This window comes from Ylistrum balloti, unplaced genomic scaffold (assembly GCF_031769215.1).
Source record: "Ylistrum balloti isolate Yb309-2 unplaced genomic scaffold, AGI_CSIRO_Ybal_v1 Utg370114, whole genome shotgun sequence".
In the NCBI taxonomy this organism is placed as follows: domain Eukaryota; kingdom Metazoa; phylum Mollusca; class Bivalvia; order Pectinida; family Pectinidae; genus Ylistrum; species Ylistrum balloti.
In genome coordinates this window covers 464,033-476,935 of record NW_026782134.1, presented here as the reverse complement: position 1 = coordinate 476,935, position 12,903 = coordinate 464,033, and the positions used below count along the sequence as shown (strand labels likewise).

At 35.8% G+C, this 12,903-nt stretch overlaps 1 protein-coding gene across 1 annotated transcript; it reads left to right on the top strand.

The window, feature by feature from the left end:
- Positions 1-2,611: 2,611 nt before the first annotated feature.
- On the top strand, positions 2,612-10,245 carry LOC132550247 (baculoviral IAP repeat-containing protein 3-like). Its single transcript, XM_060214287.1, has 7 exons — positions 2,612-2,651; positions 4,020-4,558; positions 5,545-5,720; positions 6,277-6,406; positions 8,293-8,427; positions 8,889-9,020; positions 9,892-10,245. Exons 2-7 carry the CDS (start codon positions 4,033-4,035, stop codon positions 10,089-10,091), a joined length of 1,299 nt encoding a protein of 432 aa, XP_060070270.1. The 5' UTR covers positions 2,612-2,651; positions 4,020-4,032; the 3' UTR covers positions 10,092-10,245.
- The last annotated feature ends 2,658 nt before the right edge of the window (positions 10,246-12,903 follow it).

The following is a 12,903-nucleotide window of genomic DNA, read 5'->3' as shown; positions in this document are numbered from 1 at the left end:
CGTTAGTATCCATTACAAAAGATAGTTCCTAATCAACATACAGCATCATGTCGTGGCACCAAAACTAAACACCTGTGTAAGGCAGACAACAACTAAAAATCTGCCCGTCCATATCAAAGAGTTCCATACAAATGTCCATGGGCCAACTTGGCCAGGACCCACTCCATCGCGGAGCAGGTCCCATACGGGACTCTGCCCGTCTGCACGTCCGACTCCCAACTCTCTCTCTAGCTACTCGATCCCAGACTCGACTACCCTAGTGCTGGCTATTATCTTTGTATAAATAATACCCAAATACTTAATTTAAGCCTAGTCTCAATTGGACAACAATAACCCAGCCCCCGGAGCATCTAATTATGAAGGCACGTGCGACTAGGAGTACCCGTTATCAACTTCCCATCTTTGATCTACCTTATACATTGTTTCTTATCTTGTTTACTTACAAATGTGTTCGCCAGCGCAAGGCATACAAGAAAGCATCTACCTGTCCTGATCAATCATAATGGCGATATTCTGCCACGGTGCTTCACCACTTGGGTACACACCCCGCCCGTTATCAGGCGTGCATCACTATCTATCACTCACGGGATTAACTGACTTTTGACCTGATGTACTTTAAACTAAGATGCTGCTCTCTACGATACACACCATTCCAAAATTACCATTAAACCCATTTTTTTACTCATTTTGTTACATAGTATTCATGCTTTGAATTTTGAAACGGGTTTAGAAACTTTGTCTTCTAGAAGGAAAAGAAAACTTCAACTCTTCTACAAAATGCATACTAATCAAACACCTGAATATCTTTCCTCGTTACTTTCCTCAACAAGATCAAGCTCAATATTCTTTGAGAAATAGTAATAATTATAGAATTCCCTTTTTCCGTCTTTCTACAACTAATTCTTCTTTCTTACCGTCTACTATGCGTTGTTGGAATAATCTGGATAACTCAATCAGGTCGTCATCCTCATTAAGTGTTTTTAAAAAGTCTCTAAAACCTATCGATCACATTTCTCCGCCTTCTCATTTTGGGATAGGTGACCGTAAATTAAATATCATACTAACGAAACTTAGACACCAGTGCAGTTCTTTAAATTATGATTTATTCAGGATAAACCTTGTGGATACCCCCAGTTGTTCTTGTGGACATTTGTGTGAAAATTCTTATCATTTACGTCATGTCAAGAAGGATTCATAAGCCGTCATACAGTAAATACACTGTAAATCAAGTCACGCAGTTACAATAAACTTTGAAGATACAAGAGACCATTTTTTTGCTTACTTACGGCAGAGACGTATCTCTGCTTACGGTTGATATGGTTGTTTTCTAGGAATATTCACAGCAGGCGATAAGAATCACGTCAGCTCGATCTTCTTCAACAGCACAGGTCGGGGATGTCCGTGAGCAAATTCCGTAAAATCTATTGTTCAAAATTTATCAATAGTTCAACCACACTGTGCTTCCTTTTTTTTAAATATATAGTAATAGTATTGTTATTAAAAAATAACTTATTGTGGATGCTTTTAAAATAGCGATTTAAAAGATCGCGGCATTATTTACGCAGAAAATTGCCGCTAGAGGGCTCTAACTCTTTTCGATATTTCAGCCAATGAGAAGGCCAGGATCGGTAAATTTTGTCTAAAAGGCCGTCGCAATAGGCTGTACCAGAGACGTATATAACACGTGTTATATACGTCTCTGGCTGTACGTACTGAGTACGTTAAGCCTAATTTTTTACAAAGATTTTCTCAGACACCAATCATTAATTATGATTATTGCAAAAATGTAATAGTGAAATTACAGATAAAAATATGACCTCATTTAATTTTTGTTCTCTTCTAATCGTCCACCAATCTGTCATTCTTGACAATTACTTGGCGTTATTAACTCATGTATGCTAGCAGAATATTTTTATATCAATTTTTAAAATATATATTCAAACGTAAGTTTACAAAATTATTACGATCTAGATGTACAATATCATTAATTATGTGGACCATATAACGTTATTAAAACATACCTGATTCGAAAGTAATAAAAACAATGTGTTTCTTGGTCCACCTGTTGGCTAACAGGTGATAATAAAATTGTTTGTACCGCAAGTATATATCAAATCTCAAATAGATTAAATGTCGGTCAGGCTACCGCTGCCAAATAAACAATGAACACATCGATCGACACTTATTTAGTAAACGAAGTGACCATGTACATAAAATATTAGACCGAGAGCCGACCGTTTTCCTCTTTTTACTAATGTGAACAATTGATCGGCGCATGCGCGCACAAACTATCTCGCGGCTCTCAAGTCACGTCAAACGGGAACGCTCGGCACATTCCGCAAGCGATACCATTCCCTCTGTTATCTACGTCCCTGCGTTAATTTAATTGTTATGTGTTTTATAAATATATCAACCTGTAATGATGTATTTTTCATAACCAATCTGCTATACCTGCATATCTCAAGCATGATTAATGATTACAGGCTAAATGCAAATAACCTGTTTCCTGCTGCCAAGAGATAAATGTAGTTTAATTTTAGCACGGTGTTTTCCAGCAGAATGCCAAAAGTAGTAACAATCTAAAAATAGATGTTGGAATTTTCCAGCTTTATAATTAGAAAAGAATTCATCGTGTGGAAAGTCGCCGTTTGGTAAGTAAGTCTGTCTTTTTTATCGTCTTTTTTTGTACGTTTGTACATGTGTTTAGCGTACTGACACCTAGCAGGCTTTGCTATCACTCGAGTCCGAAAGGTCCCGACTGTTCTCGACTTCATGTATCATGGACGTGTTTGCGAGAAGAGGAGAAGACCAAGAAAACTTCTATATCAGTGCGTTAACTATATCTATATAAATAAACTGATATGCTTCTCTTCTTTAGTGAAAGTCGTATATGTTGTAGCTTTAAGTAACCATGAACATTTTAGATATTTGGTAGGTGTGAGACTTAATGAATAGGGATAAATCTAGACAAATTTAACAACTGGAAAAGGGTTTTATTCCCCAATGGTATGTTTTACCAGGGACGTATATGTCTATACCAGGTCATATACGTCCCTAGTTTTACCCTCTGAAAAGAGACAAAAGTCCCCGGCAAGAAAATGAACTGAAAATACAAGAAAATGTCCACTTATTTTCAAATCATGCAGTCATGAAAGGAAATAACAATATAACCTCAACATTATCGTATTTTATTAAGTAACCTTCATGCATGTCTTATATTTTTTACCCTATCCATTATAGATTTCTGACCAGAAGAGCCGTCCAAAATTTCCCATTTTCTTAGATTAGGCCAAAAAAATTTCCCTTTTCCAAGATGTATAGGATTCCCCACTCTTTAGATTGACACATGGTTAACATACCCCAACAATTTCCTGAAAATTACTACAATTTTATCTTTTTTCTCTCTCGGAATGGGAATTGCATCATACCTAAATGCCATATTAAGTAACTTCCGTGCTTTCAAAATTTAGGAATGACTTAATTCTTGGTCTATTCTAAAAATAGTAACATGTATATATAGATATATGCAATAGGTTTGTAATACTTCAAGATAGAGTTCTAATAGGTCTTTTGGTAATAAAAATAATTCTTACTTGTTCTTTTTTATAAACTGATATATATACATCAGATGATAAAGTTAGTATCAGTCTTACAGATAGTTTCATAAACCACAGTAAGTATTCTAAATGAGAAGTGACTTTCTTCCTTTTTTACAATATTCAAATTGTACAATATAGGTAAGTGTGCAGTTCTGGACTGACTAGCAGGTTTACAAAAGTTCCTTAACTTGTCCACAGGTCATTTTTTCTGCTTTTACATCAAAGTGTTGTCTGAGTTAAAAAAAAAAAAGTCATTCACTAGTAGATGGCATGTAGTCAGATGTATAAGATACAAATGGTCATCATGTGGCCATCTTCAATTTTGACAGTTGAAGTTCAGTTAAAACTATCAGAATTTTGTAAATTTTATAGAAATCTCTTTTCACGTATCAAGTATGAATATAGATTCTGGTTTTACAGAAACCAAAACATAATGAGTGGTTCTATGACATCTACCCCCTATGAAAGTCTAGACAGTATTGAAGCACACCATTCTGCTCATACTGTGGAAGAATTCGAGGCAGCTGCAGGCTGTGGACATAGGGGAGAAGAATGCAATGAAGGTGCAGAAAAAAGTTTTAAAAAGAGGGATGTTACTGAGTTACCAGCAGCCAGTGTTGAGAAGGACAATGTGACTGTTTCACCGAAGACAAACTCTACTAATGTAACTGTTCAACGGAATACAAATTCTCCTAATGTAACTGTTCAACGGAATACAAATTCTCCTAATGTAACTGTTCAACGGAATACAAATTCTAATGTGAATGTTCCGAGGAATGAGAATTCTCCTAATGGACAAGAGGAAAGAGCATTGTCAGGGAATGCGCCATTGAACAAAGCAGTTACTAAACACCCAGGATATGCAGATGAACTAAAGAGGCGAGGGACGTTCCGAAACTGGCCAGCAAGGTTGCAACAGTCACCAGAAATAATGTCAGCTGCAGGATTCTTTTTTTCAAGTAAGTATATTTCCCAGCACTGCTATCTATGATTTATGTACACCAGTATATTTTCAAATTCATCATAAGTTACCTTACATAAAGGCACAAGTAAGCTTATGCTGTGGTAGGGCATCCATCCAGCTAACCAAAATGCTTAGAATCATGATAATTGGCTTGCATTAATGTACAGCAAAGTTTATGAAGAGAGATAACATTAACCCATATGCAAGATCACAGGGGTCAAATTTGTCAAAGCCTATCATCAAACAATTTCTTCTGATGAACCAGAAAACCCAGAATCATGATTTTTTCTTTGGTAGGTTTTTTTGATAAAATTTGACAGGCAAGGTTTTTATTTAAAGAAATGGCCTTGACCTATATTCAAAGTCATAGGGGTGGAAATTGTTGAAACTATCAATCAACATCCTCTAAATAATCTAAAGCCCTAGAATCATATTCAACTGATGTGTTTCTTGTAAAAAGCTCCAAAAATATGAAAACAGAAATGACCTTCAACCATATACAAGGTCACAAGGGTCAATTTTTTTGTGAAAACCAAATACTCAAAAGGCCTTGAATTATGACTTTTATATTTGGCTGGTGGTTTTCTTAGATCAAATATGTTCAAACTTTTTTAACAACTCCTTTTCAATGATCAAAATACCTGGAATAATGATATTTGGCTGTGAGGCTCCATGGATGAAGCCTATTTAAATTTGTAAAAAAGAAATAATCCTGCCGAAATTTTAGGTCACAGAGATCAAATTTGTTGAGTTTTCTCTTATCCAAAACTTTGACTGTTGACTTAAATTGTTAATGTAAAAATTTATGAAAATCTTTGAATGCTACTTGAGTGATTTGGGCCCATTGGGCCTCTTGTTATATATAAATCACTAAGAACACAAACATTGAAATGCCAAATGTAAATGTACCGTAAAATGTAGGATTTTAGAATGATCAATCTTTTATTTTGACATTTCAACCCTCAATGTTTCATATTACAGTGAATGGAGACAGTGTGAGGTGTTACGTGTGTGGGATTGGATTGAGGAATTGGGACCAGGACGACAACCCCTGGGTAGAACATGCGCGATGGTCACCTAAATGTGCTTATGTCCTTGAAAAGAAAGGTCAAACTTTCATCGATCTTGTCCAGGAAGCTGTTCGCAATGCTGAACTGGTAGGTAATCTTTATGAAGATCTGATTAAATGCAGAATGGTGCTGTATAATTCTAATTAAAAGACAATTGCTTGGAGACTGTTTACTTATCTGATAATTTTTGGGAACATGACATTGATCAGATTTGATAGTGTGTCAGTAAACTTAACTACTAATGTTACCTGGGAACGTGACATTGCATTTGGGTTTTATGGGAAATCAGAAAAGCCTTAATGTTGGTATCATTGAGTTTCATTGCATATTATGGAATGTTCTTTAATGTTCAGTAATTTATAATCAAGTCATGAAGTGGTAAATTACTTAAACATGTTAACTTGATAAAGCTGGAATTATAACAAAGGTAAAGCAATGGTTAACTTGATAAAGCTGGAATTATAACGAAGGTAAAACAATGGTTAACTGGATAAAGCTGGAATTATAACAAAGGTAAAACAATGGTTAACTGGATAAAGCTGATAAATCTGATGAATGATAAAGAAATATCTAATTAATCTGCAATAAGAATTGAAGAAAATCATCAGATAGCAATGAGTAATTGTTAAATGGACTATTCCAGCAACAAGCATTGAAAGAAAACAATGAGAGACATGTCATTGGAGGATATCAGGCCCAGGGGGCCAGTAACTCCAAGTCACAAGTAGATAGTGACAATCCAGAAAATTTCAACGCTAAATCAACACGTCCAGGTAAGCAACCAAAAACCTATCATAATTAGAATGGTAAATGATATTGTTCAAGTAATTATCTGAAATGTTGTTTATCTTTTTAAGATTGATTTGTTTCGGGGGAACTTGAGTAAGCTTTAACATGATGAATACATTGATAAAGAATTACTGCATATTTGATTATAGCATTAATTACTTGTGTGATGTGTTGTGTTGTGCGATGACCTCTGCCTTGTGTGTTGGGAGGTGAGATGACCTCTACCTTGTGTGTTGTGTGGTGGGATGACCTCTACCTTGTGTTTTGTGTGGTAGGATGACCTCTACCTTGTGTGTTGTGTGGTGAGATGACTTCTACCTTGTGTGTTGTGTGGTAAGATGACCTCTACCTTGTGTGTTGTGTGTTAAGATGACCTATACCTTGTGTGTTGTGTGGTGAGATGACCTCTACCTTGTGTGTTGTGTGGTAAGATGACCTCTACCTTGTGTGTTGTGTGGTATGATGACCTTTACCTTGTGTGTTGTGTGGTAGGATGACCTCTACCTTGTGTGTTGTGTGGTAGGATGACCTCTACCTTGTGTGTTGTGTGGTAAGATGACCTCTACATTGTTTTTTTTACCTGTTATTTTTTTCTGCAGCATATTAATTCTTTATTCAATTAAGATAGTAAGATTTGATTCATTATGTTAAGACAATACATTGATATATTTCTTGTTCAAAAAGTCCTGAGAAAATACAATATAATATCTCATATTTGACATTTGTCTTCAACTCAGTAACCTTGACTTTTTATGAATCTCACAATGACCTATGTTGCTTCATAATGTGAGGATAAAATTATTTACTAGTAAAGAGATCAAAAGACTCATTTGATTTGGTCAACTTTGTCAGAGTTAAACTAGTACAATAATGAAAATTTGACCTTAACATTTGACTGGTGACCTTGATTCATAAATAAATGTCATAACAAAATATTTACTATTATAATTTTGAAAAATTGACCTTCAGATGTTTACTTTGTGACTATGACCTGTAGTAAGGTGACTACCAGTTGATTCTGGTCAACTCATGGTGTTATAACAAATTAGTTACCGGTAAAATATTAAAATTTCCGCCTTGATCTTTGATTTCTTGATCTGTATCTGTACAAATTCTCATTTTAAATCAGTTAAATTTGGTTGTGTTGAAATACCAGTAACATATTCTATTTTTCATTTTTGTCCTTTTTTGTGTGGAGCATAACTTTGCCCAAAGTTAAGCAAAGATTATGAAACCTAGTGAAACCATTGATCATACTAAGACAGTGTGTACTGTTACAAGTCAGGGCCCACAGCCCCTTAATTACAGAGTTAATGCCTTTTGTTAGTTTTGTGTCTGAAGCATAACTTTGGTTGTATTTAAGCTGGGATGATGAGTCTTGGTGCATTCATTTGTCATATTAAATCAAAATATCTTTCTGCTGAAGATAATGTAAAGGCCAAAAGGCCAAGTGAGCTATAGGGATACAGGGGTGTCCAACCTGTTGTCTGTCAACTTTGGCTATAATTACAACTATTCATAAACTACTAGGCAGATCTTCATCAAATTTAGTCTGAATCATGCTTGGGTCAAGGAAAATCAGTTTTGTATAAACAGTGGGTCTCAGCCCCCTGGGGCCAGAGGGACTGGGCTCAATAGGGAAAATCTATTATTTTCTTTAAAATCTGTCTTGTTCTTCAGGAATTGTAAGATATTGTCCAACTTTGGTCTGAAGCATGCTTCGATGAATGGAAATCAGTTTTGTATAAACTTTGGGTCTTAGCCCCCTGGGGCCAGAGAGCCAGGGCCCAATAAATAAAATCTATCAATTTCTTTAAAATCTATCATGTTGTATCATATAGATTATTTCATATCTCATTTTCTATTGCAGGAAGACCTGATCAGTTTCCTACAGATGCAGAGAGAAAAAACCCATTGCTATGTGATGCTGCCCAGAGTGTGCTAAACATGGGCTACTTACCACGAGTTGTTAAACAATGCTTGGATGAACTTCTGAAACTTGAAGGTATCATATCATTTCATATACAATCAAACCTTGTTATCTCAAACTTTACAGGACCATGAGATAACTGGGTATTTGATTAAAGTGAGTTAGAAATTTTGGTGTAAAGTAGACAAGGACAGATGAAATGCTTCAATAAATAAACTACTTGTTATTCAAAAATTAGGACAATGACTAAGGTATTATGTAGTTTGAATCACTGTATATAGTAAGATATGAAAGTCTGAAAATTTAATGCCAAGAAAAAGCAGAAAAGTACAAACAATTTCAGTAGCTAAATTCAATAAAATCCAAATAGATTATATCTGGAATGGTAATGTAGTGATGAATACATAATTTATTTTTATTGGAAAGCGGTTTGGTCTGTTTATCAAGTATTTGTTTCGTTCTCCAGATAACTGATGCTATTTAGTGTTACAATTTGTAACATTGTATCAAAGCTGTGGTATGGTTTCCTTGTCTAGGCTGGCATGCAGTGAGTGGCAGGAAGCTAATGAAGATGATAATGGAAAAGGAGGAGGTTGGAGACTTAGATCCAGATCTGTCTGTAGTCCCTTCACAACGGCCACGTAAACGCTTGAAAGAAAAAATCTCAGGTAAGGAGGATATGGTAGGGAGTTTCTCATTCAAAATTTTGTCATTCATGAGGATAACTGTTTACCAAATTGTGTATAGTTTTTTGAGGTCATCTGACCCGAAGGGTCAACATTGTGTTTCGTCCATCACCGTGCGTCATTCGCCAAGTGTCGTGTATAAATTTTTTCTTTAAAACCCTACTCCTCTTTCATACTTGGATGGATTTCAACCAGATTTGGTCTGATGCATCAATGCGTGAGGGTCATTGTTTAAATTCAGAATTTTGATTCAAACCCCTAGCGGTCGAGGGACAGGGTCCCAAAGGAGGAGGTGCTGAAATTAGATTTAAAACCCTACTTTCTGCCTGGGTGGATTCATCAGTTAGGGTAGGCAATTTCTTAAATTTAAAAAGTTGATTCAACACCTAAGGACTTAGGGGCAAGGCCCCAAATGGGAAAGTTAGACAAGATTTTGCTTCAAAAAGCTACTCTTTCTTAATACTTGAATGGATTTCAACCAAATTTAGTCTAAAACATCATGGAGAGTCGGAAATAATTTCCTCAATTTCAGAAAGGTGATTCTACCCCTAGTTAATATTAATGAACTTGATCTGCTTGAAAGGTTACAGGGAAATGCTTAAGGAATATCTCCTCAATAACCAAAAGGCCGAGGGTCTTGATGTCGGGTCTGTCACTTGCTTTATCAACAAGCAATACATATGGAGTAATTGCAATTGAGTAGTGCGTGTATAATGTGTATGTAGAGATCTGATGATATTCTCATCAAAATATAGAAATGTAAACATGTTTTTGGTAAATAATCCCCCGCAGAAATTACCTAAAACCTAATTTGCAGTGCTGGTGAAATTTTAACCTTGACTTTGTATTACAGTGCCAAAAGCTCGTTTGGAACAGGAGAATGCAACGCTGAAGGAAAGAACTACATGTAAAATCTGTCTCCAAAACCCTGTAGCCATTGTGTTTTTGCCTTGTGGACATCTCGTCAGCTGTGCACAGTGTGCTCCTGCTCTCAAAGTTTGTCCAATCTGTCGTGGACCCATGAAGGCCACCGTTAGGATCTCATTTGGTTGAAGCAAATGCCTAAGCCTCCAGCAATTTCATGTGGTGAAAAGACTGTGAATTATGATGGAATAACATGGATGTTATCAAGAGATTCATACGTATGTTCAAGAGTGATTTGTAATGTATAAAGTAATATAAAACCAATTATATGTTATAAACAGGATTGTTATCTTGTGATACATTGTGTTCATTATCAGACGAAAGAAGAGATCGTAATCTTCTCACCCTCGCCACAGACACCATACATGACTTCTCACCTCTCACTACTGACACCATACATGTCTTCTCACCTCTCACTACTGACACCATACATGTCTTCTCACCTCTCACTACTGACACCATACATAAATCTTCTCACCTATCACTACTGACACCATACATGTCTTCTCACCTATCACTACTGACACCATACATGTCTTCTCACCTCTCACTACTGACACCATACATGTCTTCTCACCTCTCACTACTGACACCATACATAAATCTTCTCACCTTCACAACTGACACCATACATAAATCTTCTCACCTGTCACTACTGACACCATACATAAATCTTCTCACCTCTCACTACTGACACCATACATAAATCTTCTCACCTCTCACTACTGACACCATACATAAATCTTCTCATCTCTCACAACTAACACCATATATAAATCTTCTCACCCTCACTACTGACACCATACATATAATTCTTCTGACCTCTCACTACTGATACCATTCATAAATCTTCTCACCTCTCACTACTGACACCATACATAAATCTTCTCACCTCTCACAACTGACACCATACATAAATCTTCTCACCTTCACAACTGACACCATACATAAATCTTCTCACCTCTCACTACTGACACCATACATAAATCTTCTCACCTGTCACTACTGACACCATACATAAATCTTCTCACCTCTCACAACTGACACCATACATAAATCTTCTCACCTCTCACTACTGACACCATACATAAATCTTCTCACCTCTCACTACTGACACCATACATAAATCTTCTCACCTCTCACTACTGACACCATACATAAATCTTCTCACCTCTCACAACTGACACCATACATAAATCTTCTCACCTTCACAACTGACACCATACATAAATCTTCTCACCTCTCACTACTGACACCATACATAAATCTTCTCACCTCACACCACTGACACCATACATAAATCTTCTCAACATCACTACTGACACCATACATAAATCTTCTCACCTCTCACTACTGACACCATACATAAATCTTCTCACCTCTCACTACTGACACCATACATAAATCTTCTCACCTCACACCACTGACACCATACATAAATCTTCTCACCCTCACTACTGACACCATACATAAATCTTCTCACCTCTCACTACTGACACCATACATAAATCTTCTCACCTCTCACTACTGACACCATACATAAATCTTCTCACCTCTCACTACTGACACCATACATAAATCTTCTCACCTCACACCACTGACACCATACATAAATCTTCTCACCCTCACTACTGACACCATACATAAATCTTCTCACCCTCACTACTGACACCATACATAAATCTTCTCACCTCTCACAACTAACACCATATATAAATCTTCTCACCTCTCACTACTGACACAATAGGTAAATGCTTTTATCTCCAACAAAATATGATTATCCTTGTATATTTTATATTCACAAATACTATCAACATCGATATATTTGGTATGGTAAGTAATACAGGGGAAAGTTTTTAATTGTATTGTGGCTACCGGTATTTTGTTGAGAGTCATTTCTATGATATATTACATCTATGTACGTCTTTTAATATTTTACTTCTTGTATTTCACAAGGGAATTGAACTTTCTTTTATGAGGGCACTAATGTATTTATCACAGTTTGATCAGTATTAAGTGTAACTTGTGATTACTACCAGGCAGGCAGCTACTTATTTCATAAAAATATATTTATGCTTATATTTTGTCATTTGTTATTCATATACATATTACTGGGTGATTAAAATAGGAATCTTGCATGTTTCTATTTCATATTTAAACTCATAGAAGTAAAAGATTTCCATTTATTAAGGGAACATCTAGCCAGCTGGATTGAACGAAATGATTGAATACATCTCGCATATAATGGATACTGTTATGGAATAATATGGAATATCATGGACTACTATTTATCTCGAACACAAGATTTTTTTCAAAATAGTGCTAATTGAAGAACTTATTCTAATGACTTACTATTGTTGGCTTCCTGTGGTCAGTTTGGACAGGCAGAATGGGTGGGAATAGTCCCTGGCAAATTATCAGGAAATCTAGACCTTGCATATCAATGGATCATAGATTTTATTTATAGTATTGAGTAAATACACTAGTGTGTATGCTGTTTACTTAGATTTCTGTTGGGGTTGCAGTTTTATTACCTCCTTAGGCCTATTTTCTGTTGATTTTATAATTTATACAAATACACATATTTCAAAACTAATGCAAATCTGTCATGATGCAATCAGGGCTGCACAAACATTTGTAAATCGATCTTGCTGGATCTATGAAGAATGTTTATTAAAATGGTAAATTCAGTTGTATGATTTCCACAAGAACAGAAGTAGAAAATTTTGTACAGTTTTCTTCAAAAGCATCTTGTGAATTTCTAACGCGCGGAATATGTCCTTTGAACAGAAGAATGTATGATATAGTAACATCAACAAACAAGGGCAATACTTATTAAGATAACGGGTTAACAAACCACACAAAAAAGATGTTGAGACCACTAAATATTCCATCATTCTTACAAGAGGCCTAGCGACTGGACGTATGAAATGCTGAATTT